The 20,510-nt window shown below is 39.1% G+C and overlaps 1 protein-coding gene across 1 annotated transcript in view; it reads left to right on the top strand.

Annotated features, from left to right (window-relative positions):
* TNKS (tankyrase, TRF1-interacting ankyrin-related ADP-ribose polymerase) overlaps positions 1 to 20,510 on the top strand; it is a 148,471-nt gene that overhangs the window by 77,327 nt on the left and 50,634 nt on the right. Inside the window, exons 6-7 of the mRNA XM_010561027.1 lie at positions 2,757 to 2,793; positions 3,666 to 3,741. Coding sequence (XP_010559329.1) covers positions 2,757 to 2,793; positions 3,666 to 3,741 — 113 coding nt within the window. The remainder of the gene's footprint in view (positions 1 to 2,756; positions 2,794 to 3,665; positions 3,742 to 20,510) is intronic.

Here is a 20,510-nt window from a genome sequence, read left to right on the forward strand (position 1 = left end):
AATGCTGCAGGATGGCCTTTGATATGCTTCGTAGCCAAGCAGCTCTAGCTGTGTTGGCAGAGCCCTCTGGTGGGAATGCAGCCTGTGCCAGCAGCAGCTGGTCCTGCGGGCAGTGCCACCCACTTCTCCCAAATGCCATCAGCCAGCCCTCTCTCAGCTCAGTGGCGTCCCACCAACTGTTTCCTCAAGTGGCCAAGGGGTTCCCCTTCATCCCTTTCCTAGCCAGGAGAGCAGAGCCCTGTGGAGTGCACTTGACCTTTTTTAGCAAACCTGATGGTGTGCTGTAAGTGTCTGTATAACTTTAGGTGTTGCTTTGCAAAATATGATGGCTCTTTGAGAGTAATAAAGTTAGCCGATTACATCTTTTCCTAATCCATATCACAGTGTGGGAGAGCTGTGACGAATTTCAAGAATTGCTTGTATGAATTTCAGTGGTATCTGTAAATATTTTTTTTTTTGAAGTACCACTTAATAAAAGTAACTGATTTACTTAGGCATACAGTAGGACATTTCTAAATCAAGGCCACAGCCTGCCATTTCTGTTGGTCAGTAATGCTTTTGCTAATCAACGTACTTGAGGAAAGGGCTTTTGTGTTTTAAAGTACCAGCTTGCTGAGCATGAAAGAAAAATGTTATTACACTTGTCTAGCCTAATACTATTCAAAAGCCTGGTTAGAACTGCTATATGCACTGCCAAACCAGAATGTGCAAACAGGTCTTTTAATCTGATTAGGTCCCTAAAGTGTTGATATAATACAGGCCAATAACCCTCCTGCAGAAATCCAGCGGTTTGAGATTGTTGCACAAATAATGCAGTAGTAATTGTCTTTTTTTTTTCCTCCTCACATGATGGCCAGAGCTTTTCACTCACCATTGATTTGAAACACTCAGGATTGTGCCCAGTATTTTATCTTCATTAAAATAAAAAAAAAAAGAACATGTACCATGGCTTGCCTATGGTAAACAGGATCCCCCTCTGATAAAGTTGGAGGGTGGCAGCAAGACAAAGGCAATCATATTTTTGTGTCATTTCACTTGTTTGATGATCAAGTTTTATATATACACGTATAAATTCTTCCAAAAGCTAAATTATCCTCCATGGCCTATGTTTGAAATGCCAATTTCAGTTCTTCACCTTTGTGTTGAACTCACCTGCTCCATTGCTGGGGTTCCGCAGCACAGAACTGCTCCATTAAGAGACCCGTCATTTGAGAGGCAGTTGTGTGGTGGAGCTCCTTGCTGCAGGTTCTTGTGAATTCCCAAAGCTGAATATGTTTCAGAAAGCAATTAAACACACTTGTGAAAGGAAAATTCACCAGTGTGGTGAGATGCAGATACTGCCTTTGTCAGAATTCCTCAGCTGCAGCCAAGGGGATGGGGTGGGAGGTGCATGGCTGCCTGTACTCGCCCTCTTCCTCCTCATCCTTGGGTGGAGGCAGGATGCTGAACTAAAGAGGGCCCCTTAAGGCCCTGGAAAGGGCTAGTTTTGTTGTGGTTTTTGTCCTCCTCTGCTGATAACTGGAGGAGCTGTGGTCGGAGGAGTACCAAGCTGTTTGCGATGGATGAGGACTCTAACCCTCTTCGTGCAGCCTGGAGAAGTTCTTTGCTGGGGGGTATCATTTCCAGAGGAACCTTCCAGTTTACCTGCAGTCCGATCTGGCATTTCCCATGGCCTGATGGCTTTCCTTACCAGTAATGAGAGTTTCACTGGAGTCTTTTTACAAATACACATAGGAGGCAGCACAAAGGTTTTTTTCTTTCTTGCAGGACAGCTTCATCTTCCTCTTTTTTCTTAGTGTTGTGGTTAGAAGCTTTAATTCTCTGGCAGGTATACGGTATGTTTTTCTAAGCCCTGCATCTTTTGGCTCTTAGGGTACCCTCTGCTCTGTGACTTCGTAAAGATGCTGAAAAGCTATTTTTCTAATTTCTGAATTGAAATTCCCTTACCTTTGTATTGCACAGTGTCATCATGATTCAGCTTTGTAGAATACTGTCTTACTTCCACAGGTCATCTTGTTCCATGCTCTTTTTAAGACAATCACATCTAATTTTAATCCTGTGATGCAACGGCCCTCCTGAGTTGTCTATTGTAACTCAGAATTTCAAATTTAAATATTGCTTTAACATTACTCGTGATTATCTCTAATCTCAGAGTCTTGTAACAAAATCTCGTGGAGAGTTCATTCTATTTTGTCTGTGCTTTTTATTTCAAATGTGTATTTTCTTGGAAAGTGGCTGATGATATAATATTTGGAATTTTTTAAATAATCACTGTTCTTCTGAAGAACTTGGTGAAGTCTAAGATTACCATTCAAATAGGCAGGTAAGAGCTTTGGAGATGGGTAATTTGTAGCTTTTAAAAAGCCGCACTGCCTCGCTTTTGTCTCGGAATTTATTATGCTTCCCAAGTATAATGTGACATACTGAATAGGGCAGGGGGTGGGGACATTGTCTTCAGCTGACATGCTGTTATCAGCGGGACTGTGTTTCTGGACACAAGATTTTGCAGTCATTGGTCATCCAAAGAAAGCCTTTCCATCTGAGGATTGGACAAGAAGATGCGTCAATTTGCTGCCCGTCTCCAAGGTACTGGTGATGCTGCCTCCACAAGCTGGCTAACGTCACAGCTCCATCACCCAGCGGGGTGTGGGCTTTTTTCTCCTCTTCTCTGTTTTAATTCTGTATTTGCTTCCTACTGCATTTCTTAATCTGTCTTCTGCCAAATGCTAACAGCATGATATTTTGCAATCATTTAGGTGAATACAAGAAGGACGAACTCCTGGAAGCTGCTAGGTGAGTGCTGCTTAGAATATAAAGCATATTTTGGGGGTGGAAGCAGGAGAGGAAAAGGGATGTTTAAAACAGTAATGTTTTGTCATTGCCTTTCCATGGAGTGATGCAAACAAACCACTTCATTAGCATAAATCTCTTCGGACTTTACAGTCTGGTACAAATGGAAAAGCCTGTTTATGTAATTGAAATCCCCCACTATGGTGGTTATAAGGTTAATATTGAGGTTTTGCTTTAAGCTGCTTAAATCCTCTTTATCGTTTTGTGACTGTTCTTTTTAGGGGCAATTTAAATATTGGAATTTTTTTGTTTGTTTGTTTTTACTGCTACCTTAGGATATATTTTGAAAATAGGCTTTATCAGAACAGAGCATAAGGAACCCTATACAAAAGGTGTAAAGTTCAGTCATGTATTCCAAAGATGCTTTCATCCTTTCTTCTGACAACACAAGACTGTTTTATATAGACCGTTAACCCTTCTAAAAAATTTCTGGATATTGGTATGTAGTTGTTTCAAACGTTATGGGCCATATGCTGTGAAAATGTATTTAATTCAAAACATTTAATTTGGCAAATGGCTTTCAGAGGATCTGTAAAATTAGATAAAGGAAATATAAGATGAGGTTAAGGAGAGAAATTAAGAGGTGTTTTTGCATGATCTTTTGTAATATACTTAACTGCAAATTTAATATTCTTTCCTGTATTTACCCTTGGTTTTGAAATGGTCAGAAAACCCTTTAGCCATCTGATGTTCTCCCTGGCAGAGTATGAATTTCAATGTACTGTACTTTGATATCCAGCTCCTTAGCAAATGTTTTGCAAAGAGCTCTGTCTTTTTTTTTCCCCTTTCCGTAATAGTCTCCTCTCCTTTTACAGGAGTGGTAATGAAGAAAAACTGATGGCTTTATTGACTCCTTTAAATGTGAATTGCCATGCAAGTGATGGGCGTAAGGTAAGTTAGTATCTGCTTTATATTTCTGTTATTCAAGAAAGGCCAATTTAGCCATACTGGGAAGCATAGATGTATAAACCAAAAGAGTGTATGGGGGGAAAACCCGTGATGTCTTTTCACTGTAAAATTAAATGCTGTTGTTGTACTTGACGCTGACAGTTGTGTCAGATCGACAGTCAGTGGATGTGGATTTTGTGTGTGTCTTTTCTTTTAAATGTGAGACCCTGGTGTACATGTAAAGTGAAGCTTTAAGACCTTTTATAAGAAAAACATCATGTACTGTTGCAGATGAATAAAATAACTAAGGGAGGAAAGTTATTATTTGTATTTGAACATTGCCTGGGTATGGGGGTTGGTATTTGGCTTAGGTCATAATGCCCTGCCACGTAGACTGGCACTTAACACCTTCTGCATTTTCTTAAATTTGACAATATTGTTTTGATTTTCTTTGGCAGGGATGTTTGAATGAGTTAAATTAAGGATTAGGCTGAAACTGGAGGAGGGAAGAACATACGGAGTGAGAAGTAGATCCTATGATTTTTGATGTTTTAGACATCAAGATGATGGTCTGTCTAGACTGTTGGATTGCAAATGTTGGTTATTTTTATTTATTTATTTTACTGTGTACCAGAATGTTCTTAATCTGCATCTCTTAAAAACATCTCTCACGTGTAACAGTACATCTCAGTCTTGGAGAGGAAAGCATGGGAGTGTGTTACTTTATAGTTTTCTTTATTTTTGGTGGAGTGTGTTGGAGCATAGTATAAACCTCTGCCTATTCTGGAGCTGTTGTGGAACAGCCCAGTTCCACTGAAATCAATGAAGATAGGCCAGTTTACGCTGCCTTTTTATTAAAAGACATATTGTTGCTGATTATAAAAAATGTAGTTCCATTGTGAAAACATTCCTATTTTTAATGCACATTTTAAAATGTTTTCTCAGTTGTAATGCCTATGATACCTACTATGTGAAAGAAAACCCAGCCAGTTTTTCACTTGTTTACATTTATCACTGACTTAAAGTTTATGAATCTTCTAGGTTTTAAAACAATTAATTTTATGATTTGAGGACAGGCAAATGAACAAGGGCTTTATTTAGTTCAGTTGTGTCGGAACTGGTGAAATACTCCCCATATTTTACGATTAAACATATTGTCCAGAGTCCTTCATTTCCCTTTTCTTAAGCCTTTACCATTCAAATTAGATTGTATTTAGGTATTAATAGTGCACTGTGTTGTTATAATTAAACGTGGTGGTATACAGCAGTGCATTACTGAGTAATTGAGTCCCCATCGCTATTGATTTAAGGCCAAAGGCAGAGTTGTGATTTCTGTCAATATGGAGAGGAATAAGCCCTTGCAGATTGGTTATCTAGAATATTTATCACTCTAAAATAAGAATAAAAAATAAAAAAAAAACTTTTAAAACTCATATTAAGCTAGCAGAAAATATTTGTGTATTATTGCAGCCTCTGAATTAGTTTGAAAACTAAGCTCAGAAAGCATATTGCAGTGAAAGCTAATCAGTGTGGGCACTTTGATAATTTTTCTGTGTGTTTAACTGTTGGTAAATGCATTGGTTATTAAAACTCCTTTTAAGATGGCTTGCCATCGATATTAACTAGCTTTTTTAAAATTATGTCTACCAGATGTATTTTTTTTTTTCCCCACCATATGTGTATAAACTGTTTAAGGTGAAGTAATTCTCTGTAGCAAGTGTGCTGTATAACTGTTAAGTATTTCATTTGTAAGGCAAAGCATTCAGGTCCTGTACTAGTGCAAGATCACTTGGGGTTTAATCATTCTAAGCTGTGCTGCAGACTAAGTGAACTTTTCATCCTACAGCACAGCATTCTTGTAAATGAAAGTCTTCACTGGTGTAGCTGCCTCCAGTTGGCCTATGTTGATTTACACTAGCTGAGAATTTGTCCATTTTGGAAGCTGTTTTTTGCATTCCTTGATGCTTTTCATAGTTATTTTTTGCAGATCCCTTGAGTTTTCAAGCCTCAAACTTAACACAGTGTAAGGCGACAGACTTAACGCAGCTGTTAGGGTTGGGATGTGCAGACTCTGTGGAGTGGCCTGAGGTTCTCAGCAGCATCATGCTTACTCTGCAGTACAGACATATCCACAAACTCTTGTGTACATGTTTCTCCAGTTTGTGCATTCCTCGGCCTTGCACGTTTCTGAGTTCAGCACTACTCTGATAAGGGAAACATTCAGCTTTGTAGGTGAGGAAACTGAGTCCCAGTACTGAATGGGTGATTATTTTTTCTGTATAGCAGGTGGTGGTAGTGGTTTTTTTGCACTTTGGGATGTGACTTTCCAACAGTTGTCATCTAACACCCATTGCACTGGAACTGAATAGCAGAATAGTCAGGATATTTCACTGTTGTATGCACTTTACCTTTTTTTTTCCCTTGGGGATCTCTTCTGTGTCGCATGCATGCTAACATCTGGAGTTCCTGGATTTCCCAAACACCACATCTGCTGTGAGGTTGTGCTTCATAGAACAGATAAAAGGGGTGGAAAACTGACAGTAGCTCGCTGATTTGAAACCAGCTCGGGTTGGAAATAACAAAGACTTACTGCATTCTGTGTGCTGCTTGCAGCCTTTTTGAAAAGTATTGATACCCAGAGTCTGATTCCTACTGGACAGGAGTCCATGCTGCTAAAACAGTTACAGCTGGTGCTGATAACCATTGCTCCATGTGTTTATTTAGCATAGAGGTAGGTCAAAGGCTGAAGAGGAGTGAAAACTGAACTTTCTTCTTCCCTTCCAAGTCACAGTTAGATTATGACCATTGTGGAAATGTTCACATTACTGAAGCTCTTCAGCTGTTGCCTGAAGAGAGAATTAATTTTTGGTTGCTACTCTAGCAGTTTTTTTCTGGAGTGAAAAATGAAGGAGTGTGTGCAAAAGAAAGAGCAATTTTATACATCAGCTAAAGCATTCCTGCATACCAAGGATCTAGGTAATTTTTGGGGTTTTGTTTGGTGACCAGGGAAAAATCAGCAATAATATCTCAGAGAAGCAGCTATTTCATTGAGCTAGGTCATGGTTGATTTTTGAGTAAGTATTGGCTTATGTGCCTGTTGAACATATATGAGGGCACAAATAATAGTGTACAAGTACTGAGCTATACAGTGCAGAGCTATATGGTACAGTGTATGCAAATGAGTGTTACGCAAGGGTAAAATTTCACAGGGACTGGTTTTTTTGTTGTTGTTGGGGTTTTGGGGTTTTTTTAACAGTCCTATTTGCTCTTTAAAAAGCAGTGCCTGAACTGAAATGTAATAGTCATTTTTCATGCCAGTTAGTCCTGCTTTGATTTTTTTTTTTTTTTTCAACAGGAGACTGAAAAAATCACAGAATTGTTAGGATGTGGTGTTGTGTGTAACGTAAAATTTACATGTTACATCACTTCTGTTTAGATTGCTTTGCAAAGTATTTGCTCTGTCAAAACAGAACTTAGACAAAATGCATGGCACCTGCGTATTCCCAATGGGTCTGAAATTTCACCGTGTCCAGCCTCTTGAGCTCTGCCAAACTGTTCGCTCTTTATGTGATCTGTAGAAGTAATGACTTCTAGAAGACATGATATCATATTGAAGTTAACAGATGGTACTGAACTTTCACACTGTTAAAAAGCCAAGCCACCTATTTACATGTTTGTCCACGTAAAGGTATGCAGGCTCCGGAGATTTGCTTTACAGCCCTGGTTATTTTCCCTCAGATTTCCCCCCCCCTCCCCCCCGGGGGTGTCTTTTTCCAGACTTAGTTGTGGGTGAATTTTCAAAAAATGTTTTTGACTTTTCCTATCTGCTACTGGAAGCTAAAGCTGTATTATTTTGTCATGGGAGCTGGATTTCTGATTTGTTACAACAGCAGTCACAGTTTACCTAATCCAGTAGTTAGTGGCAAGAGACAGGCTTAAAATAGAAGGTATCATGGTTGCAGGTTGAGTTGAAGCCATCTCTTAGCCCTCTCATTTCCTTTGGAAAGCTGTTGTGGACACTTGAAAAGCGTTTCAGGAGAAATTAATGTTGCCTCCATTTTTAAAATACAGAAGTATCTGAGCTAATAAGGAAGCATTGGTTTTAGCAATTCAGATGAGAACCCTTCTCTACAAGGCAGACTTCCCACATCACTTCTTGACAGCTTTCCAAAGTTAACTACATCCAGTTGACGTGGTAGCTGTTAGCAATGGGAGGCTGGATCTTTGTTTTGAAGGCTTGATTTTTGCTGGTACATAATATCCTGCTCCTGTCCTACATTACTCATGCTCAGATCATGCCAACATTCAAATACTCAGGTGTCAGTTGAATAAAACCTTCTCTTTGTGCAAGGGAACCCAACTCCTCTGGACAGGAGTTACTCAAAAAACAGTTTGTTTTGCTCCTTTTCTCAACGTTCATGTCCTTCGAAGCAGAGCAAATATCTGAGATTTTGAGCTCTTTGGAGCACAGAACAATTATTTTTATGTAAAATAAAACGGATGCTTTGTATTTTGAAAGTGTAGGTTCCATTGATCTGTTGCAGCTGTGTTTTGTATTTACATTTTGTATGAAAAATGGAGAATACCATGGTGTTACCTGTGAACTGCTTGGTCTCAGGTATTTGTTCAGCATGAGGCAGGAATTACTACCAGAAGGCAGCACAGGATGCAGTTCCTCCACAGCTACATTGTTTTCCTTCCTGCACCTTCCCTCCCTGCCTCATTCCTTAGAAAGTAGAAACGTAGAAATTTCTGCAACAAATGAACTAGGGAGACTGCAAACAATGCATCTCCATTCTTTCCCAGCACGGGACCATCCAGCACTGTGGATGAGGCAGTGATCCTATGGAAAAAAATAATAGGCAATTACTTATTAAAAGGCGTTTTCTAGCATGCACATAGTCCTACTTCATTTTATTTCACTGTAGTCTTCTGGCTCCTAGTGCCCCTTTTTCTGTTTATTCCCAGTTTTCAGTCCTTAACAGCTCCCAGTACCAGTCCTTAATACTTGGTATTATGCCCCTCCACCGCCTTTGTTATGGCTTTCCAAACCAGATGTAAACAACCCTGGATCCAGAATACCAGTAGCAGGCCTTTGTATTAAACTTTGTGAGTCATAGGAGAGGTACTTGCCTCTTGGGTTTGATTGAGGCTGTTTCTTCAGCCCATTCCTTCTTGCCATACAGACACTCATTTTTCTTGTGCAAGGCATCATCCAGGTTCATGGATGCAGGGTACAGATGTAAGAAATCCAACTCTGAGAAGGTCTGCGATGTGGTGCTGGGTACCAGCATCCTTGGCCTGAAGCAACCACAGCACAAGAACTTGCATGTGTGCATTTTGTGGAGAGGACAGAGTGCCCCTCAGCTCCTGCTATGGGACATCTCTGATACCTAGTAATGTTCTGTGGGATGGGCTTGCAGATTCCTTCTTTTGCTTCCTCTGCTTCTTTCTCTCTTGAGAGATCAGCCTTGATCAGCCTGTAAACAAAGAGCTGATAAATAGAAATTGAATTCTAACAAGATCAGGTGAGTTATGTCTCCTCTTACCAGGGAGTCTCCAATTTGCTGCTGGTAAGTGGATTTGCCAGCCCCTGTTGCAGAATTCTGCTTGTTCTTAACCATTTTAATGAAAAATCCTGCAGTTCAGAGAAAATTCATATGCCTTCCAATTTCTGAGTCTGTATGGAACAATTGATCCATTTTTTCACAAGCTTTTTCTTTACAGTTATTAAGCCTAGAGACTTGAGCAGAGGTTTAGATTCTCTTCTAATCATCTTGGCTCTAGGAGCTGGGACTTGAAGAAAAATGCCATGTTTTGCAGGACTTGTGAAAAAATTGTGTGCTAGTGACACTATAAACCTTTATAGTTGTGTGCATTTTTCTTGTGCTACAGTAGTAAAATGAGAACTAATAACACATAAACCTATAGGTCTGTTTGTTCTATAAATTTATGGTGGGCAGATAATATTCAGATGAGCATGGAACATCTTTTAGAAGAAATAATTTCACATATAAAAGTGTTGTTTACATTTTGTGAAAACACACACTTTACTACAGACAAAAGCTGCATATTTGAGCAAAAGACTTGCAAGCAGATACCTGAGGGAAGGCATTTTTGTCATACCCAAGGATACGTCTGAATCTCTGTGTGTACTCTACATGTATGTATATTTTTTGTCACGTAATATATTATTTAGTGTCACAATTTACATTTTGTCTTCCCCCAAATTTTATGACCTTTTTCTGCTGGTATACATTGCTTGTTTGTGTTGTTTGTAGATATATCAAAACTCTCTAGTCTCAAGGCTTATCTACAATAAGAAATAACTTGTGCGGAGGAGAGGAGCAAAGGAATCATACGTTGAAACCAGATTAACAGTTGACTGTGTTTATTCATGGTTAAGAACAAGTGTTTTCTCCCTGATTAGCCTAATAAAAATTTTAAAAAATACATTAAAAAATTGTTTAACTAGAAAATGCCATTTTATTTCAGAAAAAAAGGCAGCTCCACACGGCGTAAATCCAAAACAGTTGTTCCAGAATAACTGGGTAGACTAGCCCTTGCTGAATCTGCCCACTTGCTGCTAGCATAAAATTTCAGTCTGGTTTTGGTGAAGTACTATAAAACCACTTTTGTGGGTGGGAAATGCACAGATTTGGGGCTCTTCATTTGTGGTCGTGCAAAGATTAGTCAGAAGTTTCATGGTGCGTGGTTACAGCTTTTGGAACTGCAGTTACCAAAAAAGTGATAATAGTGTACTCTCTTAGTTCATGTTTGGTAGTGTAAATTTGGCCATGACTGATCGTTTCTAAACACTGTAGTCTTTGACACTGATCATGGATGTGTTTCATGAAATGCATATGTATCAAAGGTGTATCTAGGGGTGTGAATGTGTATGTTGAGAGAGAGATAAAAAATTAAAAGTATAATTATATATATAGGTATATATACTCACATATACATTAATATACACTTTTATATATACCTAGCTGTGTGTACTTATATATGTGTGTGTATATCTCAGAGATATAGCTAGGTAATGTGCTTGCGTAGGGGAAGATAGGAGCCAGCACTCCCCTGTTTCTGCAAGCTGATTTTCTGGGGATTAAGGGAGGATGGAAAACACATCTATTTCTGTTTAAAACAAAAATGTTATGCTAAGAGCTTGTGGCTTTAAAAATTTGGGATTTAAGATCCTTGTTTACTATGTTCAATGACTGCTGTGTTCTGCAAGTGCTACAATTGCTTGTGTTTCTTCTGCAGCCTTACCAGTGACCCGTATTGGGTATGGGCATGTATACCGTTGTGGGAGAACTTGTCATCAAATGCCAGCTGCTCCATGGCAACTGACCTATATATGCTCTTATCCCACCTCAGATGTGAAGTCATTCCCAGTACCTGAGTAAACTGAGTGAAAAGGGGCAGCTGGGGGTTGGACTACGAGTTGATCTCCAGAGCTCACTTCCAACCTCAGTTATTCTGTGATACCTTGGTGCCCCACAGTAATATATTTGTGTGGTCCACACTCCCAACTTGGATTTGGATGAAGGGCTTCACAACCTTAGAGCCTGTCCCTGTGTATGCTGTAATTAGGAGGACTGATGGAGGTAAAAAGATGGACTAAAGTCCTTCTAAGCAACTCTTCTCTTAGTGAATATGTGCCTGTAGATCAGATGCGCGCATTTTTGTATTCTTTTCAGTTACAGCTATACTTCTCTGTAACTGAGTTAAATATTTTAAATCAAAGTCTGCATGCAAAATTAAGGGTCCTTCCTGGATTTAGGTGGTGGAAGACTGTGAAAAAGGTGACGTGTCCAACATTACAAAAAGGGTACAAAGCAAGTGCCATAATGTTTGTGATGTGCCTGGGGCAGAAGTGCCAATGCAGTACACACATAAAAAGAACATTTTAAAATGGCCACAACTGTATTTTGCCTTTAAAACACCATTTTGTTTGTTTAAAAAGACATTTCCCAGGATTCATGCATGTCAGAAATAGTGACAAGTTATGCTCTTTCTTATGCTGTGATCCCATTATTTCATCAGCGAAGCATGGTCAAAGTGAATAACACAAGAATCCCTCCCCTGACTTTGTACAGTGTACATGGCTTAATTTCTATCCCTGGTGTCACTTAAGACCCTCTATGGCTAAAGGTGATTCTTTCTGAATAAAATGTAAAACTGATAGCTGCTCTAAGTTTCTATTATGAGATCTTAAGTTTATTTTCCCCCAAAAGTTTCGGTGAGCATCCCTTCACCTATTTCCATTTTCTTTAGAAATCACTTGAACTGTAGTCTATCATATCCACAAATAGAAATTGTCCACTTGAAGGACTGGAAAGATACTGTTTACTCTGTAGTCATTCTCTCTGTATTGTTCTCTAAAAATCAGGAAATCTCATTTGTTAGGTCTTAATCAATGTGCTCTTCAGGAAACCTTCAAATGTATTAAAGGTGTGGAGTTTTTTTTATACCTGAACTGTTTCCCCTTGATGATTAGCTTCACACAGGGGACGGCTTCTTTCATTAGGCTATCATCTACCTACTGTCAAGAGAAAACAAGTCAAACTGGCAGATTTGGGCAGAGCTGCCATTTAATGTTTTATGCACATTAACTAAATGCTGTGGTCTGGACTAATGCTGGAAATCTATGAGCTCACAGAGCATCCAGAAGTCAAGTACTGCTGATGTTTCTTCTACTGTGATCTCGAGAGTGGAGTCCTTTCCTTCTCAGAGCTTGCTGAGGTTATGTTTGAGTTGAAATGTGCAGCTCAATCCATGGACTATATGCATTTGATTTCTGTATATGGTTGACTATAGTGAATGCTGTAGGTGCAATTTCTATCCTTGGTGTCACTTCCCTCTCAAAATCCCTGCATGTGAGCATGAGAGGTACTGAGAAGTAAACAGTTCTGCTTTCTTACTGATTCTCACTTTTGAATGTGGTATTAGAATACTTTGTGGCCTCCCTCTGTTGTTAGTCCTGTCATTTAGTTATACACTCTATTTCCCATCTCTGCATCCTATCATGCAACCATCTTGGGACCTAACATCATCCTCCTTAAAAACCATTGGTGAGGACTCAGTTAAAAACTTGTTGAGTACCCATATAGACTGTATCAGTTGGATTACCCTTATGCATGTGCTTGTTGACTGCTTCAGAAAAGTCCAAGAGTTTTAAAGGTGGGACTTCCCTTTACACTATTTGACTATTCCCAAGCAGATCATGTTTATCCAGGTGTCCACTAATTCCAGCTGTTGTTATATTGTATTTTTCCTGGTACAGACATCAAAATTACAGGCCTGTAGTTCCCCAAAACATGTGTTAATGATTGGTTTGCAGCTTTTGGGTCTTCATGTACCAAGATAATCTTAAGTGAAGGTCACATACCACTAAATTCATCTGTTTCATTCTCCAGTGCTCTCTTGAGTGAATGCAGTCCCATCCTGGCAATTTGTTGATGTTCATTTTGATTATGGGTATCATTACCTCTTTTATGCTTAATTTAGTTTCAGACAGATCCTTTGCCAAGCTTCACCATGCTCCCAAATACGCACATGCTCACTTGCCAGGGTCCTGGTATGAGAATTACGTGTTTCTTCTAAGACGTGTACCATGCAAAGAGTTCTTTTAGTTCCTCTACAACGACTTTTCGTCTGGAGAGCTCCATTTCTTGCCCTAGTATCACCTTGCCCAACTGGACTGTTTGGTGGATTTTGTGCTCCTGGTGGGTTGCAAGAAGGATTTATGGTTGGTTTGAATTCCTTTCACTCGTCACTGCTTAAACTGTTTTTGCGTGTCTAATTGTATTTTTACCTTTAATTTGCTGGAGTTTATGGTCCTTGTGATTTTCTTCAGCTTGTAAATTCAGCTTTTGGAATGATGCCTTCTTAATTCTAGTAATCTCTTTTAGCTTGCTGTTAGTCACACTGGCTTCTTTCACTTTATCAAGCCCTTCCTCATAGAAGGTATGCATTAGCATGGCATTTCCAATGTTGTCTCTGTTAGTCTTTGTGCTGCCTGTAAGGACTTAATTCTCTTAGCTACCACTTATAGCTTACTGTTAAAAAACTTAACAATTTTTTTCATAGCTCTACTTTCTGAAGATTTGTGCAGTTGTGCTGGATTATTTTAGCAAGCAGTCTTCTCTGTAGAGAAGTGGAATCCAGGTATGTTATAGCCACTGTTAAAGAGCAACTTCTACTGCAAAGTTTTGCACCAGCTGTTGCTTGTTAATTGGTACCAGCTCAGTAGTTGCATTTACTCCTGGCCTCCCTAGCCAATTTCTTTGTAAAACAATCCCCGATACCATCCAAACATTTCACCTGTTAAGTCACCCAAAGCTGTTCTGTTTTCTGCTCTTGCTGCCTCTCTGATTTCTCTCAGCACATCAGTTATCATTTGCTAATACAAGCCCATGATTGACTTCATAGGTTGTATGGATAATTTAGAGTGATCAGTTTAGTTCTAAATGAAAAGAACTACAAATACTTATGTGCAAGGAGAAGTGTATTTACATAACCATTTCTAAAACTGTTGTGTAAGTTGACTGAGCAGGCCTCAGATGAACAATAAAAGGGGAGGAAAATGCCAAAATAGAACATCGTAATTGATGATGGATGTGTCATTGATGAACAAGAAAATTGAGGTTATTTGGTGAGTCTTTTCTAAGTAATATAATACACCTATAAAAAAGACTTACTTCTTACAGATTAAATTCTTTAGAATATTCATATTCTAATAACCATAACGTCTCAATTTTGAAACATACTTAAAGGAAGTACAAGATAAATTCTCTGCTTTTTTCCCTGTATTTTGCAAGGCTTTTCTTCAAAGGAACAGTGAAGTCTACTTGATTCAATTATAAAGGCATTAAATTCTAAAATTTGCAAATTATCACTGTAATACAAAGAGACTATTTTGTATATTTAATTTTGTGAATTATTTTATATTTTGTGTTTTAATTTCATTCCAAAATACAAGGCATAAATACTTATTTCACACCGAGCACTGGACCTGAAATGCAATTAGTTTGCAAGCATTGTTCCTAACAGAGTTTGTTCTGACCCTGCTTTCAATAAAATGAGTGAAGTGCTGGTCTGAATGTCATTTTAGCAGAGGGAACAGTCAATATATTCTGAGAAGCTTTTCTTCTTTTTTAATAATGTGAAAATCTTGTGGACCGAAGCCTGGAAAGTTTCTAGTCGGAAGGGGAAAGAGGAAAAGCAAAATAAATATATAAGGATGGAGTGGGAGAAGTGGTAAAAATAATAGATATAAAAAGAAAAGGGAATAAAAGGTTGTTAGCTGACTGTAGTAGGGAAAAGATTTTGACAGCAAGTGGAAAAAGAAGAGACTAAAACGGCAAAAAACAGCAGAGTTTTGGTTCTGTGGTGTTCCAGTGTGTATCTTCTTCAGATTGTTGTATGCAGGCCTTCCCCAGTCATCTGGCATGCCTGGTTGGAGAGGAGCCTTTTGTTAACACTTTTTTTTGCTGCCAGAGCAACACCAAATTATTTCATTAAAAAGAAGGAACAGCAGCCTGAGCAAATAATTAAAGAACAGGATTCTGTAGCTTCTGACGCTGGCTGACAGGACAGATAAAGACGTATGTATTTGTGCTGGAAGAGGGGAGAAAGTTGTCTCATCCCACTCTCCTGGAGTGATAAGTATTTGCAGCTTGCAATTTGAGAAGATTGATGGGTTAAGACTTGGGCTGCAGACTGTGCTGGCTGGCACTAAGCTGCTTTCAAAAACTCTGCAGAAACTTGGCTACCCGTGCCCCATTGCTCAGACTAGCAGCAGTAGCTTCTGTTCTTCCCCATGCACTAAACTTGAATCACAGCTTCCAGCGTGTGATTTAACAAATAAAAGTTCCAGCTGTTGACATGAGAAAATCCTGCATGCCTGTGTGCTCAGTCCTCCAGCCCAGATGAGTTTGTGTTCTAGCTGGCAGGTGTTGCCAGCTGCTCCTTGGAAGTACTAGAGGTTTGAATACCCTCTGATGACTTTAGTTAATAAAATTACAGGGGCAGTTTCTTCTTCTTGCCTTTGTCCCAGCAAGAGCCAGTCATGCCTCAGTGTCTCACCTCAGACTTGTCCATTTTTGACTTGCATTTCTGACAGATTCCAGGTGATGAAAAGAAGCGACAAAAATGGCCATCCTGGACACAATGATACTGTAAGTAATTCCTACATAGTGTTCTGCCATATCTTTCAAGGCAGTATACATCTCCTTTCAGTGTTAAACAACATTAGCAGCATTCCTTTAGGACAAGAGAGTGTGTCTTTACTGTCATTTCATCTTCATGTAGCTCAGCAAGCCACTACTCCCTCAGCTGCCAGCATCTATCACAAAGAAACAGTGTATACTCGTCTGCCTCTCTGACAATCCATCTCAAAGTCCATCTCCCCATGTCGTTGAGTGCTGCCAGAGATCTACTCTGTGCTTCTGAATCCAGGAAAACTGCAAATGCTGGTTCATGGTAGAAGCTCCAAAATTTCTTTTTCATATTGCAGTTCCATCCATAGCCAAACCTTCATCATCTACATGTAGAAATGGAAGAGATTCTTGTAAGGAACTGTTTCCTGAGAATACCACAGGTTTGTGAGGGGTGTTGCTCAGCTTCTCTGACACATCCTCTGTGGAACTATGTTACCAAATAGGTAGTAGGTTAAGATGCATGCAAATACATAAGAGTTGGGGGGTGGAAGGTGTTGCATTTTAACTCTTCTTTAGGAGGAGGTCAGGGATATCTAGGGCCCCATTTATGGGACCTGCTGTTTGTGAAGTCCAAAGATTTCACAAGATCAGAGGTCAAGGTGGTGTTTCCATTTAAAGATTTAAGTGTCTCTCCCAGCCTTCTACCATTTCCCTCTTAGTCTCTGCTTCTAGGTCAGTCTCTGAAAGTAATGGCAGCAACTTAGTATGGAGCTATTAGGGAACTAAGCTTCATACCTGTTTTTTCTTGTGAATCAGATTGATCTTTGCTTTTAAAGTTCATTCTGAACGTGGTTGCTGCCTTCTGTCTCACAGTATCTCTTTTTCTTCTGGCCTTTCTTTTAGCCCTTTATCTGCCAGGTAACGATGCTCTTTCAGGTTTGACTTTGTTTCCTTTTCTCTGAAGTAATCAATTTGATTTATTTTCTTTTTTATATAGCTACTGTTAAGAGAATAGCTTTCAGAGCTATCTACATGGATTAAGGATTTGCCTTCCTGGTGTCAAAGATAATAATCTCCCTAATTTTGAAAGTCAAGTGTCATTGTCTGGAGAAACCTGCTGGGCAGGGAGACTGGGTTTTTCTTTTGGGATTTAATAAGGCTTTTACATGGTCATCTTCAAATATCCATCTTAAGCCTGCCTCTGCAGATGAAACTTTCTTTTGTTGTGTGGTCCTGCAGTGCTTGCATGTTTTCTCTCCTGTCAGGAAAGATATCTTTGCCCTTTACCCTCTTCTGCTTTTGGGTATATCTTGTTTGCCTCCACATACCTACCTTCTCTGTGGTGGCACTGTTTCTATGCTAGCAGGAGGAGTTCCTGAGCAGAAAAGTGAAAGCACTCATTTCCTATTCTTCCTTCTTTTAACCTCTAAGAGACAGAGACACTCTGGTTATTTCTTTGCCTACCTCTCTGCAAGATGATGCTCGTCATCTTTTGTGTCCTTCCCTACCCCAGGCATCTATGTGTTTGAAAAAGCTCTTCTCTCATAATCTCCTGCCCCTTATTTGTCAACACTTAGCCCAACTTGCAGTACAACAGGGTCACGATGTTAATGTGTAGACCTGATGCCAAGCCGTGTCACACAGTCTTGAGGTTCAGAAATACAGTCAGAAATTTGTATTGTCTCTCAAAGATCAGATCTACTAGTGAAACATTTAGTAGTCAGTAGTTTGGACATTTACAGCCCTCTGAGAAGGAACAGATTTGTATACTCACTGGAGATCAGGAGTAGAAGAGTCCCGGTCTGTCACCCAACTAAACCTTTTCCAAATGAGGGCTTATTCCATCAGTGTATTTGCAGTATTTTTATTCTGCTCTTCCTGTGCTTTTTAACTCTCCAGCCATTTTATTAATTCTTTCCATTTCACCTTCATTATACATTCTTATCTTTTCTTCCAGTTTATGAACATCTGCCTGGTCTGGAGGTGTCCAACAATAATTTGAGAATAACATTCCAGCTGTGATTTCTGCACAGTTGAATGCAGAGAGGAATGTTCCTTCAATCTGTGATCCACAAAGCAATGCTTTGTAGCTGGTACACATTTCTAAATACTTCTAGGAGCTATGCCATTCCTGATATCTGACCGGCTCTGGACTTCATACCATAACCCAGGTGGTATAATACCTGAATAAATTTCTGAAAGGTATTCAATTGCAAGGAAAAATTTCTTTTTGACGCAGACTACTTCTTTGTTCTCCTTCTGCCAAGTGATGAAATGAAAAGGAATGCAAGCATTTCTGTCTTGTTTTTTATGTAATCCTCATTCTCACCCAATGATGCTCTGCCCTAGCACTACTGTGTAGGTGAAATCAAGCTGGTTTTGTCTTCACTCATTTACAGCTCAAAACAGTGGATATTTTTTTTTCCTCAAAGAGATCATCTGATACACCAGAGCTCTAAATTAAGGTACTGAGTGATTTGCAGATTCTGAATTGGTGAGCTGTTCAGTTCATTTTCCCTGTCACTAGCTGTTAGAAAGCACTACGTGAAATTTGTGATGTATTTCTGAATTTTACTATACTAAGTCTGTCCTGTTCAGCAATCTAATTAAGTACTACTGGCTGTGTTCTGAAGATGAAGCACTTAAATTACCACTGGAAACACAGTGGAGTGACAAATGTCTTCCTTAAGCATTTTGTAATCCTTGTCCTTAGGAATTGGGTTTTGTGGTTTGTTTTTTGGGGTGGTTTTTTCTGTTTTTTACATAAGAAAAGTAGTTTAAGCCTTTCCTCCCTGTGCTTATTTATCTCTCGAGTTCAAACTTGTTGCAGCTAGCTCATCTACAGTCAGCAGACCGATGTAACTTGTTTTCCTGGAGCAGCATCTATAAGTTTGTCCCTAAAACGTAAATATCAACCATGAAATTAAATAACTCAGTACTGCTATAAAATGACCAAGGAAGTTGCACAATTTGGGTGGCTGAAGTTGACAAGCCATGTGGCTGATGAACAGAAGCACAGCCCCTTTCCTGCTCATTAAGAGCATCATTCTCTAGCTGAGGTTAGGGACCTTTATTTCTGTAGTACCTCATGTGCAAGAGCATTGTAGCATGAATATAAAAGAATTATTTTGAGTTATTTGAAATCTGTGTTTCTAGAAGAAATTTTTTTCTATATGATGATATGTTCAGTCTTGGCACTATACAAACAAATTTCAATGAGATATTTTCCCAAGAAAGCTTACGACCTAGTCTAAAAATGAAGATGTAAGATGGGCACACTGCTTAAAATTAGAATGCAAATTGGTACCTGAGCAGCAAAGGAAAAGCCTGATTATTTCCACAGTGGAAAAGTTCAGGAATGTCTCTTAAGATTGTGATGTTGCAACTTGTTTTCTTATCCCATTAATCAGAATGATAAAGTGGCAACAGGCGGTATTCCACCGCATCTGGAATGTCTTCCTGATGTACACTTATGATTGACACAGTTCATTTTAGAAGTCTACAAGAGAGCAGCATCAGGCAGAAACAGACTGTTGTGATTGGAAAGAAAGATTATATCATAAATTCTAACCCAGTGAAGAGAGAGTTGTTGCCTACTCAGAGGCTTTTTTCCTTAGTATGCCATATTCCAATAGTCATCTTGCCAGGAGTCAGGACACCTTTCAAAACAGTTTTATGCAAAACTGTGAAACAAAGGTCCCTTCTGCGATTAGAAACCTCTGTGCTCTTCCCTTAATTCAGAGGAGGTGAAACACGGTTTTGAAGGGAGCTTGTAAGACAAACTACAAAAGTTTAAGATACTACTTTTATTGCTGCTGCTCTCTACAGGCAGTATGGTCTAATTAGAATAAAGGTTTTGTTTGACAAAAGTTAGACTGGAGTTTGCTGCATACCTGCAATTTCCAAATCTACCAAACCTGAAGATAGTTATAGACAAGGTAAAGAAGTCCAAGGTAGAGAAGTCCCATATATTAAAGTCTACATGAAACATTTTAAAATCTCTCGTTCTCCCTCCTTTTTTTTTTTTTTTTGACATCATTCGTCAGCAGAGTGTTGTAGGAGAGTTAACAATAAACATATGGGTGTCTTTAGGTATTTTCTGCCAAGTCATACTTGTTTGTGTAAGAGTCGCCCTTACTGGTGCATATCCATGTGGGGACCTTCTGAACATGAGAGTAGCCATAATATGTCAAGGCCAGAGCTGTCTCTCAAAATCAGGGTGTTGCCTCTTTATATGGGAAGTGCATTCTCGCAATAAGACGAAATGAAATGATGGTAATTCTAAATCACTATATAGTGTTGTAAATTAAATGTACAATGAGACATCATATATTTGGTAAGATTGTTGTTTGTTGATTTTAATAGCCTTCGACATGACAACTTGAGAATGAGAGAAACACATTGAGATTGTTATCAGATAGCATTATATAGAGATTTTCGTGGTAGAAGGCAAGAACAGGCAATATTAGTTCTTAAAACAGTTCCTGCAGCTGTTATTGATCATGCAGATAACAGATGATACAAGATCCTTACATAAGATCCCTCAGTTTAAAGTTGCCCATAAAATGGGGAATTCATAACTTCAATCTGAAAACGGAGCTTTCT

Source organism: Haliaeetus leucocephalus, unplaced genomic scaffold (genome assembly GCF_000737465.1).
Source record: "Haliaeetus leucocephalus isolate CR32 unplaced genomic scaffold, Haliaeetus_leucocephalus-4.0 Scaffold140, whole genome shotgun sequence".
Taxonomy (NCBI): domain Eukaryota; kingdom Metazoa; phylum Chordata; class Aves; order Accipitriformes; family Accipitridae; genus Haliaeetus; species Haliaeetus leucocephalus.